Here is a 27,448-nt window from a genome sequence, read left to right as displayed (position 1 = left end):
TATTGGATACCAAATTGTGTGAAAACTGCAAACCACAGAAATATACATCTGAAAGCAGAATTAACTGAACTCTGGAAAGACTAGAATATTTTTTTGTGGAAACGAAATTAGGTCTTGGGGAAGGGAGTTCTTGAGACTTGAGACATTTGTTGACTTGAGGATAGAGCATCAAAGTTCTTTTGTGTTTGAACTGTGCTACTTGGAACTTGGGGAAGGGAACCCTGAGGAAGGGAATCCTGAGTATTGGTTAAAACTATATCACCTTGAATCCAAGGAAGGTCATTTTGAGACTTTTTGTGGAATTGTTGGATACTTTGGGAAGGGAGCTGCAAGGTAGCTGTGAACTGAAGGAAGCTCAGAACTTTATGTTAAACACTTGGTTGCTGAAATCCCTACCCATGGTGTGAGGGCAAGTATAGCTTTTTGACACCGACCGATTCTTAAGTTGAACTGTTTGACTCAGACTTTCTTTAGTTTCATTTAGGTTGGGAAAATCCCAAGTTAGGCCGTTTTCCATCCTGACATTTAAGTTAATAAAGTGTTTTATTTTGAACTCTGATGTCTGTCTTGCTTCATGATGCCTTCACACCGTCCACAACTAAGTCACGGCAACCACCATTTTTTGGTAAGAGTTTAGAAGGGGAGTTAACAGATCAGTTATCCAAACTTTTGGGAAGGCAGACTTTCAGACTGCCTCTTGCACTGCAAGGGGTGCATATAAACACATATCACAGAGCTGCCTTGTTCTTTAAAGGTTACTGCAGAGTTCCTCTCTCCTAACTTTTATTTAAGTTCTATATATGTCACTTGCAGAGGTGGTAGAGAGATTCCTCCAAAGTGTCAACTTTTCGTGCATGACACCCAGGATCTAGTTAACCTACATGATGATCCTGGGGATACTTAGCAATGGTTGAATATCAAGGGGTAGTGCCACGCTGAATGCAGGACAACAGACTCTGCCTTAATGACTATAAAACAGAGGTCCTGCTCTTGGGCTATCCCACTTCTTCTCCAAACAATGTATTGCCTTTCCAATAGCCCGAAAATCTAGGCCAATCTTGGTCCTTTTGGAGTTCGTCAGTAATTGTAGTGTCATTTTTGAGAGCTGGTGATCCTTCTTTCCCCAGGTTAATGCAGTTGGTGAAGGTGGCACACCTCCACTTGTTTGATATAAGTAGGATCTGCTGCCTGTAAGTGGAAACCGTTGTAATACACATTTTCACACTGTAGCAATGGCCACTGCACAGTATGTCTTTGTATTTCGTCTGTGCACAGACTACTTAGCCCGATTTTGGGCTGTTTGTCATTTGGCTAGGCTGTTTGTAATTTGGCTATGTGTAGAACTTTTTCTCTTGAAGAAATGTGATAGAGATTCCATGGCCCGTTTGTCTAATGGAAGATCGAAATCTCTTACATGATTTGACACAAGTTTAGAAAATGCTTAAAGGTGCTACCCCATTATATCTTGCTCACTTAGTTAAATGTTACAGCGCAGCTTGGGCTTTGTGTTCAATCAAGGTGGCAAAGTTCAAAGACTGCAAATAGCAGAGAACAAATTGGTGGCAATACCTTTACTGTGAAAGGTAAATCTGCTATGGAATGTCCTCCCCCAGAAAATTAGGCAGTGCACATCCCTGTCAAAATTCAGTCAGAATGAGGCATTATTTTCTTTACGATTTGGATGCCCTAACTTAATGGTATTTGGTTGTTCTTTTGTTCAATTACTGGTGCTATTTTGTTGTCTTCGTTTTTTAGAATCTAGTACTGCATTAAGATTTGAAGCTCTGTGTATAGTGGTGTTATCTTCGTTTTTACTTATGCAGTGTAATTACAGTGCTTTTTGTATTTTTTTGTTGCACCCTGAAACTGGACTTTCTGGTGTATTTTTTCCCTCAATACATATGTTCATACTAATTGTATTAGGGAAATAAGTTGAATTCGATTTCTTGTCAAAGTCTCTGCCATTTGCTTGTTTTATCTCTGAATTTCTTGCAATTCTTTTGTTCTTTTTCTGTGCAGGATGACGCTGCTCCTCAGAATCGTCTTCGATATCATGCCGACTTGTCCTGCCCAGTATGCTTACAGCAAGCCACCCTGCCTGTTGAAACAAACTGTGGACATCTTTTCTGTGGTTAGCCTACAAGTTGTTACCCTTTAAATGCTGCTTAGTATGCATGTGTCTTTCTTTAATGTGGCACTCCATTGTACTTACCACCTTTACTTTTTTGTGCATAGAATTCATTAAAGGTGAAACGCAAGCCAATTGAAGCTGCGCTGCAGCAGTGGAGTGTACACCAGCAATGAAAAGTATTGATTGAGCCTACCCCATAGGACCAATATAAAATATACGCACAACAATGAATGTAAAGGATACTCATTCTGCATATTGAATACAATTTCAATGTCACAATCTTATTGTAAATTGTGTAATGTGTTTATTTATAACTCAGTGTACAGGAGAACACATACAGTAACATTTGTTTGTAACCTCATAGAACACATAAGACCTGACGTCCCATTATCCCACCCCCGGAACTCCCAAGTGGGTTTTTTCTCGGCCCTCAATCGGCCGGGCCAGGCGGCGAGCGTTCGCTGGTAGAGTAGAGGGCTCTCGCGATCAAGCGTGGTTTATAGGTCAGGGCCGGGTAGTTCTGATCATAGTCTAGTGCTGGTGCCCAAATGTTTATAAATCGATGGAGCAGACCCGCTTTTGCTGCCGTGACCTTTTCGGCTGTTAGAATGTCCCAAAGTTTAACCCACCAGAGGGTCATCAGGGGTCCCTCCACGGACTTCCAGGTACGGGCCACCGTGATTTTGGCTGCCAACACAAATTGGGATACTAACGTTGCCCTCTTTCCTGTTCTCGGATAAGAGTCTGGGAGCGGGATCCCTAGGAGGACTTGCTTGTGGTATTGCCACTTGGCTGATGTCCTTTATTGTGGCGAGGCATTGGGTCCAGAACTCCCTTACTTTGGGGCAAGTCCACCACATGTGGAGGTAGGACCCTGGGAGGCTGCAGAGACGCCAGCAGTGGGGGTCCAAGGCCTGCTGGAAGTGGTGAAGGCGTAGGTGCGGGGTAGTACCAGCGCAAAAGCAGTTTGTGAGCGCATTCCCGATTCGTGATGCAGTGCGTGTTCTAGTCCAGATGTCCACCCATTTGTGGTCCTCTATAGCATAACCCCGGTCCGCCTCCCATTGGGACATATAGGAAGGCTTGGTTTGAAAGGGGCCTTCTTGCAGCAGTTTATAGAGGGCCGAGATCTTTCCCCGGGCTGGCAGGTCATTTACTGTAAGCTCTAGTGGGGTAGGGGCTCGTGTCGCGGCTGCTCGGGTCTGGGGGTGAGAACACCAGTGCCTCAGTTGGGCGTAGGTAAATATATCTGTCTCCGCTAGATGGAAAGTCGTTTTACATTTTTCGAAGGTGAGGGGGTGTCCCCTGCGAAGAGCTGCCCCAGCGATGCAAGGCCTCCTGCTACCCAGTTCCTGAAGTTCGTTGGGTGGGCTCCCGGGGAGAAGGCTGGATTAAGGAAGATTGGGGAGAAAGCACTCGGGTCTGCTGGGATACCTCCATGTCTGCAGGCACATTCCCAAGCCTTTATTGATTGTTTCATAGAGGTCAACACTCCCGGCCAACCCCAGCGTAGTGCAGTGGGGATGAACGGAAGGAAACGAAGGGGGAGGGGAAGGCGGGATTGCTCGATCTCCACCCACTTTGGGCATCCTATGGCGATTCCCCATGCTTGGAAGTGAGCCATTTGAGCTGCAATTTGGTATTTTCAGAGGTCTGGCACCCCTAGTCCTCCCAGCTTCGTGCTGGCCATCTTAGTTTTCCGAGGGATCCGCGCCTTCTTGCCCCCCCAGATGAAGTCAATCATTTCCCTTTGGAGCCGCTGTAGGGGGGGGGAAGAGGGATCAAGGTTGGGAGGGAGTAGAGGAACCGGGGACGGAGGTTCATTTTGCATGTTGTAATGCGGCCCAACAGAGAGATCTCCTGCGTCTGCCAGCGGGTAAGGTCCTTTTCCAATTCGTCAAAGAGAGGGGGAAAGTTTGCCAGGTAGACTTTCTAACGGTGGGCGAGGATACGGACCCCCAAGTATGGGATAAATTGGGTGCTCCATTGGAACAGGCTTTGCTTCTTCAGGGCCTCCCTCTCGCCTGGGCCCAGGCCCACTCCGAGAGCCATTAATTTCTGGAAATGAATAGTGAATCCTGCTACACTACCGAAGCCGTGGATATCAGTCAGGGCAGCGCTCATGGAGGCTGTAATGTTTGTGATGGTTAACAACACATCGTCTGCGTAAAAAGCAATTTTGTGTTGAGCAGAGTCAATCTGCGGGCCGCTGATCCGGGGGTTTTGGCGAATTTACTGGGCCAACTGTTCCATGACCAAGGCAAAAAGCAGTGGGCAGGGGGGACAGTGGGCATCCCTGCCTCGTTCCACACATGAGAGGGATTGAGTCCGATAGGCTGCCGTTGACTCTCAGCCGGGTCCTAGGGGCTGGATAGTTTGCTAGGACCATCTTCATGAAGGTCGGGCCAAAGCTGAAAGCCTCTAGGGTAAGGCGTAAGTAAGACCAATCCATCTTATCCAAAGCTTTGGTAGCGTCCAGCGACAGCAGGGCAGGTTGTTGGGTGTTATGACTGGCGACCTCTATTAGGTCTAGTGCCCTGCGAATGTTGTCTTTTGTCGACCTATGGTTTATAAACCCTGTTTGATCCGGGTCTGTAATGCTCGGGAGAATGGGTGCAAGGCGATTGGCCAGAATCTTGGAGTATATATTGGCATCCAAGTTCAACAGAGATTGGTCTGTACGAGCTATTGTCTAGGGGATACTTCCCCGGCTTGAGAACGAGGACTGTAATGGACTCCTGCATAGTTGGAGTGACGGTTCCAGTGGCCACGAATGAGTTGAAGAGGCGAGTCAGGGGGGCCACGAATTGAGGGCGGAAGAGTTTATAAAATCGGGTGGAGAAACCATATGGGGCTGGGGTCTAGGCTTCAAGCTTTTTATGGCTGCCTCCACTTCCTCATTCATGATGGGCGTTTCAAGTTCTTCTCTCGCCGTGGGAGTCAGGAGTGGGAGAGCCACCTCTTGTATGTAGGACTGCTGCTTGTTTAGGTCCCTCGGGACTGCCGTCATTATCTCCGACTGGTGGGCTGCCGCTAGTCCAGCTTCTCATGATCCGCATAATGGACCATCCCCTGTGAGTCGCGGAGCCCTAGGATGGTGTTTCTGTTCTTCTCTTTGGCCAGTTTGATTACCAGCAGCTTGTTAGCTTTATTATTGTGGACGTAGTAACCATTGTTTGGTTCTGGTTAGTAAGTTTGCTGTGGCGTTGGCATAGTGCGCCTCTTCCTTGCCAACTGTAGGAGCCTGTAAGATTTTGGGGACCAACCCTTTCATTTGTGAGTAGTCTCGGCTTCACAGACTTCTGCTTCGAAGCTAGCGCGGGTCGCCTGCTTTTGTTTGTGGAAGGCTGCGCCTAGGGCAATCAATTCCCCTCTAAGCACTGCTTTCATGGCGTCTCAGGTGTTGGCTGGGGAGGTGTCTTCATCGCGGTTTTCAGCGAAGACATTTTTTATTGTTCTGGCAACCGAGTCTCTTACTGCCATGTCACCCAAAATAGAGTCGTATAAGTTCCACTGGCGGCAGGGAGGGGGATCTGGGTCATGGGATCGCAAGGTGAGTGAGACTGGAGCGTGGTCCGAGAGGATCCGGGGGCCAAAAGTAACGTCGTCTGTGAAGGCCAGGATCTGGGGGAGGCCAGCAGCAAGTCGATTCTAGAGAAGGTTCGGTGCACATACGAATAGAAGGTGAAGTCTTTCTCTTCCGGGATGTCACTCTCCAGGTGTCAACAACATTCAGCGTACAGAACAGATGGAGCAGGGCTTTTGCCAACTTCAGGTCCTTGGCTGTTGGAGGGTGAGTGTCATGAACTACAGAACACGTCCCTTTTGGACTTCCTGGTCCCTGTCACAACGGGGCGTGCACTCCATAATACTCCCAACATGTCGTCCAGCGTGAAACCCTTTTCTAGCTCCACACGCTGGACGTAACGTATTCTATTAATAGACCACGCCTTCCGCGTCTCAGCGCGTCTCAATGCTATTGCAAAGTAGCGATCGACGTGTGTCCTGTAGCTCGCGGTATTGTTTCCTTGTACCTGTCTATCTACCCGTTCCTTGCCCCTTCCTTTCCTCCTATTTCCTGGACTCATGTGCTAGTTGCACCTTTCCTAGTTCCCTGGATTCCTGGACCCGCGTCCCGGAAACTGAACACACTCTGGAGTCGGAAGAGACTCGGGCAGCCTTGTTCAAAACCAGGTCCGTCCGCAAGAATGCAGCGACCAAGGACTCCAGCAAAGAACGGACCCAGGTGAGAAGGGGGGAACTCCTTGAAAGTTTGAGACGCCACCAGACCAAACTCGATAGCGACATGGAAGCCGCCGTTTAGGACCTGATGCGTCGCATGCAAGAACTATCAACCGAGGTCCAAAATCTAAAGCTGCATAACGCTGCACTCAAACAATTGGTCCTATCCTGGGATTCGCTCACAAAAGAAAGCGTCTTGTTGGGCGGCATTGTTGACAAATACGATGGGTCGGCAAAAACCCTTCGTGGATTCCTGGATTCATGTTTGGTCCACTTTACATTTAAGCCTTATTACTTTTCAACTCCCAGGGCTAAGGTGGGTTTCATAATTTCTCACCTTTCCGGTAATGCCTTAACCTGGGCTACACCCCTCGTTAACTCCGGCGATGCCCTCCTAGATGACTATAATGGTTCATACAGGCCCTTAAAAACATGTTTGATCGTCCTGAGCAGGTCTATAGTGCCCAGGAACGTCTGTTAGACTTTCAGCAGGGTTCCCAGGATATGCTCACTTATGTGACCCGATTCAAACAATTGGCCAAGGAAGCTGATTGGTCCTCTGAGGCGAGTTTTACCCTGTTCAGGAGAGGACTGAATGATGAGATTAAGGATGAGTTGGCCAGCACTCTGCTCGACCAAACTCATTCCAGGCACTATTGGACCTTGCCATGCAAATAGACTTCCGTATCCAGGAAAGAAAGGCTGAAAAGAAGAAATCCCGGGGAAATTCTTCCAAGGTGTCCTTTGAGAGCACCGTCAGAACGGACACAAACCCAGGCTCAGTCACAAAACCAGAACCCATGCAGATAGGAGCCTTCCGTGGACCCATATCCCCGCAAGAAAGGATGAGAAGGATTCACACGGGGTTGTGTATGTATTGTGCTTCGGACAAACATTTGGTTAGGGAATGTCCTCTAGCTCCCCCTCAGCGTTCGGGAAACGCCAGCTCCCGATCCTAGATGGAGCAGAGCTTCGGGAGAGAGATGTTTGCTACACATCAATTCCATCCTTGAACTCTCCTGGACAAAACAAATTGGTAATACTACAGGCATTTCTATCACCCTCCAAGAGCAAGACCTATCCCATTTTGGCCTTGGTAGACTGCAGAGCTATGGGGATCTTCATTGATCATGATTGGGTTGCTAGTCACCAGATTCCGTACGAGACACAAAGTACCTTGCAGCCTGTGGAAGCCATCGACGGAAGACTTCTCACTTCAGGGCCCATAAGCCTGCAGACCAAGGAGATCCACGTCTCAATAAATCATCATCAAGAGCTAATTATGTTCGACATCATTAAATCAGCCCACTACCCCATGGTATTGGGTATGCCTTGGTTACAAAAACACAATCCGTATATCACCTGGACAGCAGGATCACTATTCCTAGGCTCAGAGTTTTGTATGTCTCACTGTCTATTCCTGGAACCTTCATTAACACCCCCTAAAGAACCGCATAAAGACCAGGGAACACCACTCATGGTTTCCAATATCATACAAGTCCCTGAGGCCTACCAAGGTTACGCTGATGTGTTTTCGACTGCCATAGTCCAGGCCTTACCCCCGCACAGGCCTGAAGACTGCGCAATAGAAACGGAACCCTCAGCAGTGATTCCCTTCGGCAGGTTGTTCATCCTTTCTGAACCCGAGAAAAAGGCCCTCAAAGAATACCTGGATACCAACCTTGAAAATGGTACCATAAGACCTTCAAAATCTCCAGCAGGTGCTTCGTTATTCTTTGTTCCCAAAAAGGATACCCAGGAACTCAGACCCTGCCTCGATTTATCGTGGCCTAGATCAATGCACCCTCAAAGACCGATACCCACTAGCCTTGATTTCGGATATCCTGGAAGCCGTAAGAGGCGCGGTAATATTCACCAAGTTGGATCTCTGGGGTGCCTATCATTTGATCCGTATCCGGGAAGGAGACGAGTGGAAAACCGCCTTTAGAACACCCTTTGGCCATTACGAATACCTGGTCATGCCCTTTGGACTAGCTAATGCCCCGGCAGTCTTCCAACGTTTTATGGGTAGGGTGTTCTCTGACATGTTGTTCCTCTTCATCATTGTATATCTGGATGACATATTGATCTTTTCCAAGGACCCTCAAAAGCATGAAGAACACGTAAAGGCAGTACTACAAAGACTCCGTGAACAACAACTCTTAGCCAATCCCGAAAAATGCTTGTTTCACGTTACCTTTGTTCACTACCTAGGATTTATCCTTAGCCCAGAGGGAATTGGTATGGACCCTTCAAAGGTAAAGGCTATTTTGGCATGGCCTGCTCCCACGTCCGTGAAATAAGTTCAATCCTTCCTGGGGCTTGCCAATTTCTACCGAAAGTTCATATCCACCTTTTCCGAGATTGTTCAACCGAGTGTTGCTCTCTTAAAGAAGGACACCACTTTTATCTGGTCCACACAGCAAGACACAGCGTTCCAGCGTTTGAAGACCGAGTTTACACAAGCTCTTATCTTAGCCCAACCCGACATAAGCCGACCATTTCTAGTGCAAACGGATGCCTCTAATTACGCCATAGGAGCAGTGTTGAAACAGAAATTAGAAGATAAGCTGGAACACCCCATTGCTTATCTTTCACGAACCCTGACTCCGAGTGAAACACACTACTCCGTCCTGGAAAAGGAATTGTTAGCCATCCGCCAAGCCTTCACTGAATGGCGGCATCTACATCTGGGAGCTAGCCATCCAGTCCAAGTCCGTAAGGACCATCGGAATCTTCAGATTCTACAGTCATTGGAATGTAGAAATAGTTGTCAGGCGTGTTGGGCCTACTTTTTTGCCCAGTACCAGTTCCACATCACTCATGTTCCCGGATCACATAACCTGATTGCTGACGCCTTGTCTCGACGTCCTGACTACGTGACCACTGAAGATAAGGCATATCCTAAGATGTTTTCCCCCACGATCTTCATAGCTCAAGCAGTCAACCTCCTGGAAGAAATCCGAGCGCAAACCCAATCCTCTGAGTTATGGAAGGATATGTCAAGGAAAAATCAATGGAATCTAAGAGCCAAGGAAGGATATTTATTCAAGGACAATGCACTGCTCATTCCTACACAGAAATTACAACAGAAAATAATAAACCTCTGTCATGACACACTTCACTCCGGGCTCTGTGGCATCACCAATACCCTCCGTTTTATACAGAGACAGTTCTGGTGGCCTAAAATGAAGACTGACGTACAGCAGTACGTCCAAGCTTGCGTTGTCTGTGCTCAAAATAAGCATGATAACAAGAGACCGGCGGGTCTTCTACTGCAACCAACACTGCCAACTAGGCCATGGGAATTCATTGCTACAGACTTCATTGTGGAACTACCACCATCTCGAGGATAAACTACTATCATGGTTAACATAGACTTGTTCACTCATATGGCTCATTTTACCCCCCTCAGTAAACTACCATCCTCCTCCGAACTAGCTGGAATCTTTCTGGAACACATATTCCGCCTGCATGGACTTCCTTCCAAGATCATAGAGGACTTCAATACGTCTCACAATTCTGGAAACATCTCTGTCGAATTCTGGGAATTCAATGTGCCCTCTCTTCAGGGTATCACCCCCAAACCAACGGAGCCACAGAAAGTGCGAATCAGACCCTGGAACAGTATCTTCGATGTTTCGCCACCAAGGTCCAGGATGACTGGTCAATCCTGATACCCGTTGCTGAATTCGCCTACAACAACTCCGAACATTCAGCGCTCAAAACCAGTCCTTTTTATTTTAGTCAAGGGTTCCATCCATCGGTTTTACCTCTGTTCTTCCTCATTCTACACCAGTACCTACTGTTGACTCCTGGATCGAAACCCTCGTCAACATACACCAGGAGGCCAAGGAATACTTAGAGAAGGCCAGAACGCAGACCAAGAGATATGCGGATTCCAAAAGAAGAACAGGCCCCTCTTATGCAGTCGGTGACCAAATATGGTTGTCATCAAAATTACCACCCCGACATCTACGACTAAACAAACTGGCTCCCTGGTACTATGGTCCATTTCCCATCAAGGAAATTATTAACCCCGTCTCAGATCAAACTACCAGACTCCTGGAAGAAAATTCATCCAGTTTTTCATACCTCCTTATTGAAACCCTACATTTCAGCCTCCCGGAAATCCTGTAGACCTCCTCCTCTGCTGGTCGACAACCAACTGGAATATGAGGTATCCCGGATTTGCGATTCCAGGTATAAACGGGGCCAGCTTCAATACCTGGTTGAATGGAAAGGATAACCTCCTAGTGAAAGAACCTGGGAACCTATTTCTAATATCAGGTGTCTTCATCGCGGTTTTCAGCGAAGACATTTTTTATTGTTCTGGCAACCGAGTCTCTTACTGCCATGTCACCCAAAATAGAGTCGTATAAGTTCCACTGGCGGCAGGGAGGGGGATCTGGGTCATGGGATCGCAAGGTGAGTGAGACTGGAGCGTGGTCCGAGAGGATCCGGGGGCCAATAGTAACATCGTCTGTGAAGGCCAGGATCTGGGGGAGGCCAGCAGCAAGTCGATTCTAGAGAAGGTTCGGTGCACATACGAATAGAAGGTGAAGTCTTTCTCTTCCGGGGATGTCACTCTCCAGGTGTCAACAACATTCAGCGTACAGAACAGATGGAGCAGGGCTTTTGCCAACTTCAGGTCCTTGGCTGTTGGAGGGTGAGTGTCATGAACTACAGAACACGTCCCTTTTGGACTTCCTGGTCCATGTCACAACAGGGCGTGCACTCCATAATACTTCCAACATGTCGTCCAGCGTGAAACCCCTTTCTCGCTCCACGCGCTGGATGCAACGTATTCCATTAATAGACCACGCCTTCCCCGGCTCGGCGCATCTCAATGCTATTGCAAAGTAGCGATCCGACATGTCTCATAGCTCGTGGTATTGTTTCCTTGTACCTGTCTATCTACCCGTGCCTTGCCCCTTCCTTTCCTCCTATTTCCTGGACTCGTGTGCTAGTTGCACCTTTCCTAGTTCCCTGCATTCCTGGACCCGCGTACCGGAAACTGAACGCACTCTGGAGTCGGAAGAGACTCGGGGAGCCTTGTTCAAAACCAGGTCCGTCCGCAAGAAGGCAGCGACCAAGGACTCCAGCAAAGAACAGACCCAGGTGAGAAGGGGGGAACTCCTTGACAGTGGGATCTATCTTTGAGGTGGTCCGGGGCCCCGTTAAAGCCTCCTCAGATGACGACTTGCCCCTCAATAAAAGGAAGGAGGAATTCTTCTAGGTCCTGATAGAACCCTTCCTGGTGCTCAATTGGAGCGTAGGCCGAGATGAGGGTATAAAGTTGGCCATGGATGATGCATTTGATTGCGATAAAGCGGCCCTCCCGGCATCATAGCGAGCCTAGGACCTGGGGATGCAGGTCTTTTGCGAAGAGAATGGCAGTACCTCCCTTCTTGGTGCCGTTGGATGCCAGAAATTGTAGGGGAAAGAGTCTGCTGCGCAGGCAGGAGAAGTCTGCCGGAATTAGATGAGTTTCTTGCAGGAAGGCAATTGAGGTCCTGTGATCTTGTAGCCTTTGCAGGATGGATTTCCTTTTCGGGGGGGAGTTTAGGCCCCTGCCATTCAGAGTGGTGAACTTTAGTTTTAGATGCGGGGGCTGGCTCTCCGGGCTCTTTTGCCGTGGGGGGAGTGTTGGGAGGGAGTCAGGTTAGGCATAGCTGTGAGGGGTAGCTGCTCTGAACTCTCCTGTGGCTGAGAGTTTTTAAATAGTCTCCAACGGGAGATACAAACTTCCAACATCGGCCTCCAACAGGAGGTCCAAACTGTGAGCAGGGGATCAATTTTGAACTGTCGGTGCCTCCCCTAGCCACCCTGGCTGTCATCAGCCAACATTGTCTAGGTTCACTCCAAGGGTAAAGTGGTGCCATCCGCCCTGGAGGAGGGTATGGACTGCATGGAGCCCGCAGTAGGCGTTGGGAAACATAGTTCCAATGCTATGTGTTCTTTTGGAATTTCACTGGTCTTCATAAAGCGTTGAGATCCACCCTGGAGTTGGATACGCACCACCCTGGGCCCGCAGTAGGATAGGGTATGAAAAGTTCAGTTGAAATGTGTTACTTGCGCTTTACGTTAGCCATTATTTGGGCTTCCTGGTTTTCTGTACTCTTGTCCAGGGGGCACGCCGTGGCTTGGAGGAGGCGATGCTTGGTTCAGGAGAACTCCGGTTGAGGGAGGAAGGCCCCGTAGCACCCGGGGAGCCAGGATGCAGGATTGATGCTGCTCGTCGAGATGGCTGATGGTCCACAGGGTGCCATTGTGTGAGGACTGGAGAGCCGTCGGGAACAACCACCGGTAGCAGATCTGCTGGTCTCGGAGGAAGAGTGTATCACATTCGGGGGGGAAGTCCGAATCCGTGCCTCGTCACGGACGTAATCTATGCGTGCGGTCGAGCAGGAGCTGAGGTTCGTCCAGATTTGGTAGTAGCGATTGGAAAAAATTGCCCATGTATTTGAGCAGAGCTTTGTCGGAGATAGAGATAGAGCAGGGAACTCCTCGGATGCGCAGGTTATTGCGGCGGGAGCGATTTTCCAAGTCTTCCTGCTTGAATTTGAGGATCTCAGTTCTATCCATGAGGGACTGGATTGTGCCTTGCGCCTCTGCTAATGTATTGGAATATTCTTGTGCTAGGTCTTCAGATTCCCCCATTCTGTGTTCAACGTTGCTGACCCTTTGCTCTGTCTGCTCTAGTTTTGCAGTAAGTTCCGACATGCTGGATCTAAACTCTGCTTTGATATCGGACATGAAGGCTTGGAGGTCTTCTTTGGTTGCTAGAGTTCCCTTCTCATCTGACGTTTTTTGTGGCGTGAGGTTAGGAGGGTCCGCTCTCTTCCCTTTTTCTGCAGCCAGGAGCATGGTGGAAATATCCGCTGATTTAGGGGGCTTCAGGGATTGGGCCATCGTTTCTGGGTGGTAGGCGAGCCTCGGCGAGGTCTGTGTGAGGTTACTGTTGTTGGCAGGTGGGGGAGATGGTAGTTGACCCGTAGGTACTTCCAAGTTGCCAGTTGAGGGACCCTGGAGTCCTGCTTTAGTGGTAGCGGGGGGAGTAGAGTGGGCCGGAGCGCCCTAGGAACTGGGCAGATAAGTTGGGGTAGTCAGTCCTTTGCTGAGGTGGAGAAGTGGACAGTACACAGGTAGGGGAGAAATAGGGGGTCCCCAGCTTCTGATGGTCGTTGGTGCTCTGCTCGCCGACTACTGAGAGATCCTGGGGTAAAAGCGGAGGGGTCAAGCCTCTTCGTTCACTAAAAGATAGAGGGTGGGCAGGGGCGCCCCAGGAAGCTAGGAGGGGAGTCGTAGCCAGCTACGCTGGTGAGGGTATGCTGTAGGTCCAGGGTTCCGAGGAGGACGTATCTTAGGCTCTGGGGGGAGGGCAGGTAGGTCCATTAGGCCTTGATATAGCAAATCACGTCCCTTAGTAGTAAGGTCCTCTGGGGGGGGGACTGGGTTGTGGCTGGGCGGCTCCTAGGAGAGAGGGGGGGTCCCAGGCTGAAGAGTAGCCTACTTAGAAGTCAGGCCCCCCCCATGGGGTGCCCCACCACCCTTGCACTTGGGGTGGGAACGCCGCCCAGGAAGGTGCAGATGGAGGGTGCCTTCAGATTACAGTGAGGGGGGGCAGCATTGGAGGTGGCCCCCACGAGGCAGTGAGGCTGCGGTGTAGGCGAGGGGGGTAGAGGCAGATGGAGGCCTCTGCCCCTGGGTAAGTAGAAAAAGGGGGGGAAGAGAGGGCCCCGGTGGCTCCTGCCTCGCGTGGGGGGGGTAGAGGGTGGTCACTGCCTCACATCCAATGCCGGGGCCCCAAGGGAGCGATCGATGTCCTTGCTGGGTGCAAATGGGAGCCCAGTGCCGCCCGGGCCCGCAGCAGAGTAGCAGAAGCAAATAGGAACCCCCGGCGGATCCAAACACACCAGGGGTGCAACTGCAGGATTCCGGTCAAGATCTCTCAAGTCACAGGAAGCGCTGTCGGTGATAGACTGGGGGGAGGGGCACGGAAGGGGGTGCCCTCACCTCTACCGCTTCCAGCTGAGAAGACACATCGTCCCGCTGGCAAAGACCGCGGCCGATGAAGGAGGCAGATGCCAGGAGTCTGGCTGCGGGGACGCTGGAGACTGTCGCCGGCACTAACCGCGAGCTGCGGATCCGGAGCAGGATGGGCTCCTGTTCCCCTGCAGAGATGGCAGGTGAGTCGGGGCAGAGGCGGGCTGTAGGCACTAACATGGGGGCTCCACTCCCGCATGGTGCACTCCACGTGGGTCGGGTCCGGAGCTCCCAGCCCGACTTCACCCAGTGTCGCGTCCGCGTGCAAGGCACTGCTCAGCGGTTCAGTAGCTATCGGGGCCCCACGGGCGAGCCTGGGAGCACTCCAGCAGTCTGGGGCTTTCCCGGGGCCAACGCGGGCTGCCAGCTGGTTACGAGGACTGGGCCGAAGTGGTGCACCCGCCATATTGGAACTGCCTGGCGGTCGGTGTTGACAAACACTCTTGCTGCGTTTTCAGGGACCCTGATAGCATTATGAGCCTGGATTGCTGTCAAAAAGGCTTCCAGCGTTCCGCTATCCAAATCAAGTATTTAGAAGGTCGGACCATAGCAGGAACTTGCTATATTCAGTGAATGCTACGGTCCTCATGCAGAGGCCATTGGAGGAGCTGCCACAGCGCTGGCACTCCAGGCCACGCCCCCAATATCTTTTTTTTTAATCCTACTCCCTCCATTCCAAAAGAAGTGTCTCATGCACCTGATAGACCATGCAAAAACGGTGGAGACGCTACAGTATGTTGTTGTGAGAAGACATTTAATGAGAATGCATTTAGCCCATGTGCTTGGTTCCTGTATATCTTACCCTTCATTTATGTTTTCACTCTACCTTGGGCGGACCAGATTTGTGTAGAGTGCAATTGTCCATTTGTTGTGCAATTGAATACCTGTTTGTTTAGGTATTTTGTAAGCACTTTAGTTCTTGATCCCTCATGCACCTTTTGTTGCCTTATCTGTACAGCCAGTTAGGCTATAAAAGCCTGAATCTAAAAGGTACATATTTTAAAAGAATCAGGAGTGGGTGTCTGGCTCTTACAAATCTTGTGCCAGCTGCCTTAGTCACTTTCATCTTGCTGTAACATATATTTTGATCATAGATTTCTGGGCATTTCATCACATTATTGAGCTGTTTAACAATAGAACCTTGGAAAGCATAGAATATAATTGGCATTTAAGAGATCAAAGGGCCTGATAAAGGGTGCAATATTGAGATGGACACCTGCCTTCTATATGGGCAACAAAGCCATCTTCTGATCTGAAGGCGGAAACCTCTTACTGGGCAATCTATGATCACCATGGTTGCAAAGCAGGCCATATTCACAAGCTGAAAGAAAAGCCCAGGCTGACTACCCCTCTCTCTTTGGTCTGTCGAAGAACACAGGGGAGGGATGCACTAAAACCTGCTTAATAATAGAGCAGAAAACTACACCTGTTGGGTGAAAAATTATTTAAGACTGGATACTTAATTACAAAAGTAGAAATTTCTTTTAATATTTTCATTGTTTAAAAAATTGTTAATAAAAACAGACAGTTACAAATTACAACATGCATTCATCAACAGTTACATATCAATCCATAAATTGTATGAGTCCAGGGTGCTACAGTTAACATGTATTTTAAGCATAGTTGTCAATTTCAATATGCGAGACACCAGAAAAAACACGATTAGGTTTTCCTATAGTCGACGTATGTTTCGGCCTTTTTGAAATACCAACGTGGTGAGCGCTGGTCAATGAAATAATTATACGGCCATCTTCAGGACGGTCTTGCTTATTGAGAAACTTAGTTTCTTGCCCCTTGAGCATGTGGAGTGTCACATCTGTGGTCGACAGTGATGATTGAAGACCATGGAGTGGGGGCTTCTGGAACGGTTATTTGGATGCCAGGAGCTGGAACCGGGTAGCACTTCTATGTAGGTGGGGGCCTCAACGAAGCATATATTTCAGAAGAGGAAGTGAACTTGGATAGCTATATGTATTCAAGCTTTGTCCTGTGGTATTCATCTGTGGTAATGCCAAACATCTCATGTCTGTTGGTATAGGCAATATGTTCCGCGTTGAAGTTGCTCGGTCCGCGCTGTAAACGCCAAAAAAACAAAAACCAAACCACTATTCACAAGCTTCCATGCATTTCTATAATGCCCAGACATTGTTCTTAGGTTTCTATGTTAAACGGGAAATCGTATTGTGCCTCCTTTCTAATGTATATTGGCCTAAGCCTAGTCGCTCTGCGAAGAAAAACTGTGTTGCAAAGTTCCGATTTTAGATTGACTTTGCTGCCATTTTAGGATCATCCGCCATTTTGATTTCTGTTCATATGTAATTCTGTGTTCCCAAATGGTGGACTGTGTTTCCAGCTCGTAACCGAGCCTTCCCAACATTTGCACCTAGTTAATGGTTAGACTGTCCGCGGCCCGAATGTTTAGACTGGGTAATGAGACCTTGTCCCATACATGACTTGTGGTTTTAGGATTGTCTGCTCCAACAAGCCTCATCCACCAACATACATCGAAGATAATGCAATGCAAATGCCGAGCGTGGACACTGGCTGTAACACATTGTGAAGGGATATGTGCTAAGGCTTACTGCTAAATCCAGGAATACACTTTGCCATTGTAACTTGTTAGAAATGTAAACCGAAGTAATCCGTGTGCATATTGTTGTATGAGCCATAAGTGAACTCGGCACGAACTCTAGACCACAGATTATTAACTTGCAGAGGGGCTGGACATCATTACTGAATTGTATAAAAATGCAGATGACCAGTATCTCTCAGTCCTCACACTGAAGGGCTGGTACTCATTGTGATGTATTGAGGGCCAGATAGCTATCTGAATTTGTTTGTTTGTAACTGCGCAGTAGAATAAAGGTCTGTGAATCTTTATAAGCCCGTGTTTGGTGTATTTCCTTTTGTGGTACTCAGCCTCGATATTTCCTTTTGCTTTTACAGATGGCGCCCGAATAGGAACCCTCAATATTGATGCCATTTCGTTGAAGGTTGACGCGGCTATCAGACCGGGATAGGACGGTGAAGAAGGGGGCCCCTTTCTTGGATGAGATGCGATACCTCAACAGTACTGCACGACCCGATCCCTGGATGGTGAGCCCGTGGTCCGAGACGGCATCTTGACGATAGACCAACCACGTGGGTCCTTTGTTGTCCTTAGATATCCGATCGGATCTCCTTTGTCCTTTGATCAGGTGAGTCTTGACTCGATTCTTAAGTATCCTGATAATTTGTTTTGGCGTATTGTTCTTGCAAGTACAATTATTGACCAGGTAACACCAGGAATCTGATATGCCTAAGAAATTGTCTGCCGGCTTCAGGGCGTTATTCCACAGTGACAGACAATCTTTGGAATTTAGCCGACCGGCACTACAGGAGGGGTCTCCGGCATGTACTATGTACTGTAAGCACGGCATTGGTAGTATAGTGTTTAATGATATTTGGCACAGACAAACTAGACATGCTTCCGAACTTCAGTGGCCAACCAATGGTAGTTTTGAAATTCCTCGTATAGAATATTTAGAGTCTATATTATTAAAGAAAAAAGCTAGACCTGCAGCATTTGACGTTCTACAAAATTGGAAGAAAAAAGCTATGCAGCAACTTAAAAGTAGAGAGAACCATGCGTGCCGTCACATGTCCAATGCCGCAAAAGCGTTGTTGTATGATCAAAATAAACAGTCTTAGTCAGTTAGAAATATGGATAGGGCTTTTCAGCTTGGTATTCAGAAAATCTATCCGTCTAAAGACTTTCATGTGTCTGATGAGTTAATTGACAAACTCCTAAATGAACGAAGGCCACTGCGCCACCCTGTAAGTGCCTATTCCTGCTGCTTTACCTCGTCCTGCTGTCGTTCCTCCTCCCGTAGTAATTCCTGTTCCTCCCATCATTCCTTCTATTGTTCCTCTTCCTCCGGCTGTTGTCCCTCCTCCTATCATTGCTCCTCCACCTGCACCTCCACCTTTGCCTATTGTTACGGGTCTGGTAGATTTATCTTCTGCACCAGTGATAGCACTTTTGTTACCGATTGTACAAGATTTGTCTACTCTTTCTCCACCGAGTGGTTCTGTCCCGCTTGTAGTTGACAAGGGAGCAGAATCAAAGATTGTAACTCGCAATACTGTATCTAAAGAGAGAAAGTGCAATTTGACTGCATGGGCCAAACAGTGCATGGAGAGGGGTAAACGAGCTGATGTTTTTGCCACACTCTCTAATTTAGACAGTTTTCCTGAGAAAAATGTTTTTATCAAAGGTTTGGGAATTCATTTATGTGTAATGTGGAACAGCTTGGATGATATAGGTCTCCCAGAAGGGTTGAGGGATCTGAATGTTTTAGCATATTCAAGAGATACTGCGGAGAAAGTATATGAGCACGTCGAGAGGGTTTTTGAGTATAGAAGGGAGTTGGAAAGGTTACGGAATGAAGAAATTGATGGAGGTAGTTTGAATACTATTTTTGTACAGAAACAGTTACTTCTTTGTTGTAAGTCGATAAGTGAGGAAACACGAATTTGCACAAAGGGTGCGATTAGATGGATTTCAGACATGTGGATATCTCCCGTAGAAGTATATGACACGTATAGTCGGTATATGCCGGAAATGCAGAGGAAAGTGATACAGGTTATGGTAGAATACCTGCAGAATGAATGTATAAAAAGAAAGATTTGTTGTCCAGCAGAATTATTGAATATCTATAAGAGAGATTTTTCGTCTGACACTCATTCAGCTGCTTTATCGCTCGAATTTAACTCTGTTGCGTTCAGAGTTTCCTATCTCTCAGTTGCCTATGAGAGAGGTTCCGCCGACATTTGTCCCAAAAGTCGAGGTGCCAGCTGATGCGGGAACAGGTGCACTTGCCTATGACATTCCTGCACCTTATATATCGCAGTTGGTTCACGTCCCGTTCTCAAGATAGGAAGTGAACACCATTAAACAATCCATTCCTGATATTAGGAAGAATCCGACAGGGTTCTATAAAGAGATAGAATCTGTCTTGCAGTCATCAGTATTTACTCTGAGTGATATAGATTTATTATTCCCTGTGCTCCTACCTATTGATTTGTGGGAACAGATTAGGACTGTAGACAATGTACCCGGGTTAGGGGATACATGGGATACTATAGCTAGACAAGATAGAGAAAGGCCAGCTGGCGAAAGACCACCACAGATAATACTGAATTTGCCTGATAGAATAGTCACAAAATTAAAAACCATAATTCCTGAAAGAAGGATTATTTGGGACAAACTTACTGCTTGTGTCCAAGGGAAGTCTGAGGGTGCTACCGAATTCTTTAATTGGTTTGAACAAGTGTTTTCAGATTTCAGTAGACCAGATTTGAGCACAGAGTTTGGAAAACGACTATTTGTAGATAAATTTGTGCGTGGATTGTTGCCTGACATCCACTCGCAAATTATGTCTTCTGAGAGCGCTTGGCAGGCTAAGTCTCAGTCTGAAGTATTGCATATGTCTCAGTACTATGAAAACCGAGTCAATAATGAGAAAGAGAGAATTGAAAAAAGAAAGGGAGACCTGAAAACTAAAGTTCTATTACAACAAATTGTTAGAAGCCTAAGAGGGGGTAATTCGCAATTTAGGGGACAATATCTCCACAGGGAAATGTGCCGTTGGGTCCTGTAAACGCGAACCAATGTGCTTATTGCAGACAAGAGGGACATTGGCGAGCACAATGCCCGATCCTCCAGCAGAGGTCGAATAACACATTTGGTAACATGGTTAGACGATTCAGAGGCTGCCCTGGGCCAGGGGGTCCTGGTAGAAGTCTGTTTTCTCAAAATTCGCAACCTTTTTCACAGGATAATCAATCTCCGAGTGTGGATAGTAGAAACCTTTTTGATCATCCTTCTGCTGCATATCTCTCTGAAGACCTTCGTTTTGATGACATTTTGTTTCGCTAGGATTGCCCGGAGCAGGGTTTGGAACCGACACCTATTCCCGTTAATCAGAAAGGTCCCTACGTTGAAATGATAGTGGGAAATGGGAAACATCTACTCTTGATAGATACAGGAGCACAGAAGTGTTCCATTGACCATTCACGGGTTCCAAACATTCCACTGTCAGGGCAAACCAATGTTTCTGTAGGGTTTTCTGGTACGCCAGTAGTTTGTCCGGTTTCTTCACCGGTACCGATTACATTGGGTCTATTCACGGACCACTGTCCATTTCTTTTGACTACGAACTGTGGAGAGAATTTTTTTGGGGTTGAATCTGTTGAAAGAATTAAATGCGGTAATTCATTGGTCCTTGGATGGAGTGCGTTTGACGATTTCACCACATCAACTTTCTGTCTCTCAGTTCTTGACTAGACCTTTGCTGCCGGAATTTAGTGATGTTCCGGAGTATTTATGGGTAATTGATGACAATGATGTTGGTGTTCTACAAATTAAGCCTGTTAAAATCATTTTAAAACATGGAGTAAAGTTGCCACGTATTCCTCAGTATAAGATTTCGGTTGATGGTGAGCAAGCTTTGAAGTGCATAGTCTCCGATTTTGTACATCGTGGGGTAATTGAGGAAATTGCAGGTAGTTTATGCAATAGTCTGATTTTGCCTGTGTATAAGAAAGGCGATAATGCGATTCCTTTTCGTTTTATCATTGATTTACGCGCCATCAATAAGATTGTTGCTCCACAATTTCCTATTGTGCCTGATGTGACGATGATACTAACCATGATCCCGGCTTCTGCTGCTCACTTTAGTGTTGTAGACCTTAAGAATGATTTTTTTAGCATTCCTATACACAAGGATAGCAGATACCTATTTGCGTTCACCTTAGGGGGACGCTCGTTTACATTCTCCCGTGCGCCGCAAGGCTACACGGAAAGTCCGAGCATCTATAATAGGGCTTTGAAAGAGCAGCTTGACACACTCGAGTTGCCCATCACTTGTACACTGCTTCAATACGTAGATGATCCACTTTTAGCTGCTGACTCAGAGAGTGCCTGTAAGGAGGGCACTGTGTTGTTGCTTATTCACCCGGCAAAACATGGACACAAAGCTTCACTCAAAAAGTTTCAATATTGTCGACAGGAGGTCGCCTATTTAGGCTATCTCCTGTCAAAGGAGGGAGGAAGGTTGACGCCTGAACAGATTAAAATCATTTCTAGCATGTCTGTCCCAAATACACAGAAGGAAGTCGGAGCCTTGATAGGAATAGCTTCTTACTGTAGGCAGTGGATCCCGAACTTCTCGTTAACGATTAAACCAATGTTGGCTTTGACAAAGAAGGGCATTTCTTTGCCATTGCCGTGGAACTTGGAACACCAGAAACGTTTGATCTGCTCAAGGCTGCACTGTGTTCAGCATCAGTTTTGGGCACACCAAATTATGAAAAGGCCTTCATGTTGCATGAAACGTGATGGATGTGCTTTGGCTGTATTAACGCAGGAACATGGAGGGAAGAATAGGCCGTGCAGCTACTTTTCTTCCGCCCTTGATCCTGTTGCATGCGCTTTGCCAAGATGTTTGAGAGCTGTCGCTGCTGCTGCTGTGTCTGTAAAACAGAGCAAGGGTATGGTCCTAGGCCATGCTTTAACCCTGATGGTACCTCACTCCGTAGATGTTCTATTAAACAGAAAACAAACGCAACACCTCACCTCCGCATGATTAATGAGATACGAATTGATCTTGTTCGCACCACACATCAAAATTCAGAGGTTTTGTGTATTGAATCTGGCTGAACTTTTACCTTTCCCGCAAGGTACTGCTTGCAGTGACGAAGTGTCACATGACTGCCTTTACACCACAGAGCAAGAGACTAAAGGCACAATCGATTTGAAAGTTACTCCTTTGAATAATGCACAAGGGGAGCTGTTTTGTAATGGCTCCTGTTTCAAACTTCCGGATGCTACATCCACGGCTGTTTATGCCATCAGCACATTGAGCACGATTGTGGAAACCAAGAGAATCACGCATAATTCTGTGCAGGCCGCAGAGATTATAGCATTGACTTGAGCTTGTGAACTTTCCGAAGGGCTTAGAGTAAACATATATACTGATAGCCAGTATGCTTTTGGGGTGGTTCACAACTTCGGTAGACTTTGGGCAGAACAAGGTTTCTTGACCTCACATGGAACAAAGATCCAATATGGCTCCTTGATAGTACGGTTGCTCTCAGGGCTTGCACTCCCCACTCAGTTAGCGATCATGAAATGCGCAGCGCATCAGAAAATCATAGATGATGTAGGAAAAGGGAACACTTTCGCTGACCAGATAGCTAAACAGACTGCCACTGATCTCTATTCAGAAATGTATACTGACAGGGAAGCCACCAATGTTTGTACTATGGATGAGGGTATCGAATCTGTAAAGAGTATTCAAGCTGATGCCACGTTAGAAGAATCTAAACAATGGATTGAGGGTTTGGCAAGAATGGATGATGACGGGTGTTGGGTGGACAAGTTAGAAGGAAAATGGTTGCTGCAAGATGCCTACATTACAATGATGGTTGCAATGGCTCATGGTCCCACACACATTTGTGCACAAAAGATTTCCAAAATGTTACAAAATGTCTGGGTGAATGATAAAATCTCGAAAACAGCTGAACGTTTTGTTCAGAGTTGTATGGTCTGTCTACAGTATAATATGGGAAAGGGCACATTGACTCCATGGGGTAGTTTTGGGTCCACCGTCTGTCCCCTTTGAAGTCATCCACTTTGACTTCATTGAAATGGAGCGTTGCAATAACTATAAGTACATTTAAATGGGTTGAAGCCTTTCCTGTTAAAGATGCTACAGCAATGACAGCGGGGAAAACCATGCTTAAGGAATATTTTCCTAGGTTTGGTTTGCCAAGGGTCATCTGGTCGGACAATGGTCCACATTTTATCGCTACTGTAATTCTGTAGATATGCGCAGGATTACATATCGATAAACGGTTCCATTTGGCTAGGCATGCTCAAAGTGCTGGCTTGGTAGAGAGACACAACAGAATTATAAAGATCAAGCTCGCTAACACGTGTGCCGGCACCAAATTGAAATGGCCGGAAGCCTTACCAATCGTGTTATTATCAACGAGAACAACCGCACAGACTAGGACTGGGCTCTCCCCTTTTGAAGATGTTATGGGTAGGCCAGCTAACATTTGGAACTTGCCTAAGCCTAAGGCCTTGCGGGACATTGAACATGTACTTCTTTCAGACTACTGTGACTGGTTAACAAAAAATCTGTATTTGATTTATCAGCAGGTACGAGAAGCCCACCCAGTTCAGTACGAGGGTCCAGGTCACAGCATTCGGCCTGGTAGCTGGGTGTTTATAAAAGCATTCGAAAGAGCATCCTGTCTCGCACCGCGTTGGATGGGCCCTCATCAGGTCCTACTGGCCACACAGACTGCCGTACGAGTGACCGGACGAAATCACTGGATCCACGCGTCACATGTCAAGAGGATTCCCTTCCCTTTGCCACACGATACAGAAGATACAGAGAATCCTACCTGCTCTGCTCCCAGCGATCACTCAGCATTGAGCAGCACCGAGAGTGCTTCGGAGACTCTCCCTAAGCACGTGGGGCCTGGGGAAACAGCGCTTCATCTCCACACTCTCCTACAGATCTTTTTTTACCATTATTAGGTTCTGTTGAAAATCCACCACTTCCATCAGGAAGCAACGACACGTTGTTTGCAGATCACGCAGTACCAGGAGTCACAAGGTACGATCTGCATCCACGGAGCTAGACTTACTGCACGGTTCGGCTGTGCCATCAGGAAAGTTCATCATAGGGCTTGTCTTTTAGCCCTGTTTTTTGCACGTAAGGAAATCTGTTGGCTAGGGATAGGGAAGGACTAAGAAAATGCGCGAACAGGAGATCACCAGCAAATAAACTCTTGAGTATTTTGTTTGAAGAAACAATGCCTGCAATCGCTCTCACTCGTACGGAACAAATAAGTCACTGTGTGACCGATCGAAACAATGGACAATCAAATGTATGGTCTCTTAAAACGTATTGTTTTCTTGTGATTATGTTAACCGGCTTCACAATATAATTGTCTTGGGATTTTGGTATTTGGAAGAAGTACATCCGCTTGAAACTCTTTTGCCCGCTGAAAATGTACCCACTGTTTCTATACCTTTCGTGCATCTGCACACTCTATCTCCTAGAGACTCTCAACACAGACAAAGTTACCACAATAAAACTTTATTACTCATCATGAATGCAACACATGCCATTTTGAACAAGTGTAATTGTTGGGTCTGCTCGCATTTACTGCAACACAGAGACAAGGGGTTGGACTGGTATATTAATCCTTTACCGCTGACTACTGCATGTTATGCTTCTTTAAGTTTTTCTGTTGCTGTATACAATGTCTTCCTGGTATATGTTCGGTATTAGGAGGATGTTGTGCACAGACAATGGGAACATTAGGACACAAGGTATGTGCCCCGGAAAAAAGGACAAACCAATTTGTGTTGAAAGAAATTTCTGTTTCAGACCTTATGGCGATCGATATCTCTGATGATTCTGATTCAGTGTGTATGGACATTGAGACGTGTTACTCGTAAAGTGACTAGAAGTAGTTTAGCGCTTGGCTTAGGCCAAAAGGAGGGTTTGTTAAACGGGAAATCGTATTGTGCCTCCTTTCTAATGTATATTGGCCTAAGCCTAGTCGCTCTGCGAAAAAAAAAAACGCAAAAGTTCCGATTTTAGATTGACTTCGCCGCCATTTTAGGATCATCCGCCATTTTGATTTCTGTTCATATGTAATTCTGTGTTCCAAATGGTGGACTGTGTTTCCAGCTTGTAACCAAGCCTTCCCGATCTTTGCACCTAGTTAATGGTTAGACTGTCCGCGGGCCGAATGTTTAGACTGGGTAATGAGACCTTGTCATCCACGAACATACATCGAGGACAATGCAATGCAAATGTTGAGCGTGGACACTGGCTGTAACACATTGTGAAGGGATATGTGCTAAGGCTTACTGCTAAATCCAGGAATACACTTTGCCATTGTAACTTGTTAGAAATGTAAACCGGAGTAATCAGTGTGCATATTGTTGTATGAGCCATAAGTGAACTCGGCACGAACTCTAGACCACAGATTATTAACTTGCAGAGGGGCTGGACATCATTACTGAATTGTATGAAAATGCGAATGTCCAGATGTCCAGTACCTCTCACCCCTCACACTGAAGGGCTGGTACTCATTGTGATATATTGAGGGCCAGATAGCTATCTGAATTTGTTTCTTTGTAACTGCGCAGTAGAATAAAGATCTGTGAATCTTTATAAGCCCGTATTTGGTGTATTTCCTTTTGTGGTACTCAGCCTCGATATTTCTTTTTGCTTTTACATCTATTGTTGGGCTGGACAGTTGTATCTCTCACCCAAATCCATCCTTGTGTTTTTGTTATTCCCATTCTGGTTCCCCACTATTTTATTCCCCTTCCTGGGTAAGTTTAGGGTTCTAGTTGGCATTCATATGATGTCTTAGTGGTGTGTTACTAATATGATCTACATAAAAAGTGCACAATTGCTAAGCTTCTGGTAGCTGCCCAGTCCCAAGTCTTTCCAAGTTGAAATGTACCCTATAGCAGAAAGACGCACCATCTGTTAGAAGATACAACTGAGAAGAAAAGAAGTAAATGAGCTCAATCCCGCTGTCCGGGGCTAGGCACTGTAGGTACTAATTGATGATCTGTTTGAAGCAAGACCTTATTCGGTAAACAAGATTGCATACATGTCAGCAAGATTCGATGGCTGCCATATTAGTCTAATGCTAATTTACCATTGATTCTATGTACAATTTGTTTGGGTTTTGATCCACTAGGCATTGCAGGAGGAGGCTTGTGGATCCAGCATCTTGTTTCCCTCCAACAAGCATTCTGGGTTTGGTGACTATATTGGATGGGGAATGCCAACCTTCTCCTCACCTATAGGGGAACCCAAACCCAGTAATGTGGAGCCCAAGTTCCTTCTAGAGGCTCATTACTGCTTTTAGACGTTTATCCTTGTTAGCCACCTATGTATTGTAAAGCCATCCTGAAGCAAGACAGACAACAGGTTTAGAAATTGGAAACAAACACTTTTATTAATTTAAATGTCAGGCTGGAAAATACCTATCTTGCCCTATGCTAAGGTGGGATTTCCCTACCTAAATAAAACGTAGGAAAGTCTGAGTTAGATTTCAGCTGAAGAATCTGTCTGTGTCCAAAACCTATACTTGCCCAATGTGGAGGGATGTCAGCTACCTAAACAACCAGTGTCCAACATAATGTTCTGAGCCTCTTCCAGCTCGCAGCTTCCTTTCTGCTTTCTTCCCTAAGTATAAAACAGTTAAATCAAAAAGTCTCAAAATTACCACTCTTGAGGTCAGGATGACGCAGTTTTAACCAGTAGTTGGGGGGGGGGGGGCAAAAGGGGGTTCCAAGCACAAAAGAACCTTGAGACTCCGGTCCCTAGTCAATATATTGGTCAAGTCTCAGGGTTCCATTCCCCAAGACTCGGCAGCATTTTTCAGCAGCAAAAAAATGTCCTTTGTCTTTTTAAAGTTGTTTATCACTCTTGCGCCTTCTTTTTATGGTTAGTTTTTCATGTACACATTGTAGCTGTTTTGTGGGAGGTTGGCATCATGGAAGGTGTCACAGACAATAGATTCAATGTACAAAAATACCTGTCGGAATGGCTTAAGGCTTAACTTGCCCCATGCTAAGGTGGGACTTCCCTCCATAAAGAAACTAAGGATAGTCTGTGTCAGTAATTTCAATTTAAGACTGTCTGTGTCCAAAACCTATGCTTGCCCTCACACCTAACATAAGAAACAATGTGCAGGGACAGGTTTACGAGTTCAAAGAAATGCCTTCAGCCATTTAGGAATTTATGGAGGGGGGGGAAATATGGGGCCTGAGAAATATCTCACCAGTGATGAAAGCTGCAAATAATTTTCTGAAACAACTGCTCTCACTTCCTTCTTGAACCCTAACTGTTCCACTAGATATTAAGATGGGGCCTCTTAGTATATGCCCATTTCTCATTCATGCTGATTGCTATTTAGATAAGAACATGGGCA

At 46.7% G+C, this 27,448-nt stretch overlaps 1 protein-coding gene across 2 annotated transcripts in view; it reads left to right on the top strand.

The window, feature by feature from the left end:
- Positions 1–27,448, top strand: part of RNF170 (ring finger protein 170) — an 878,020-nt gene that overhangs the window by 657,910 nt on the left and 192,662 nt on the right. For both annotated transcript variants that reach the window (XM_069626407.1, XM_069626408.1), the window contains exon 4: positions 2,020–2,131. In XM_069626407.1, coding sequence (XP_069482508.1) covers positions 2,020–2,131 — 112 coding nt within the window. The remainder of the gene's footprint in view (positions 1–2,019; positions 2,132–27,448) is intronic.

This window comes from Ambystoma mexicanum, chromosome 6p (assembly GCF_040938575.1).
Source record: "Ambystoma mexicanum isolate Mex_15411 chromosome 6p, UKY_AmexF1_1, whole genome shotgun sequence".
NCBI classification, from domain to species: Eukaryota; Metazoa; Chordata; class Amphibia; order Caudata; family Ambystomatidae; genus Ambystoma; species Ambystoma mexicanum.
Note: the sequence above shows the minus strand (reverse complement) of the source record. Positions and strands in the feature narration are given on the sequence as shown.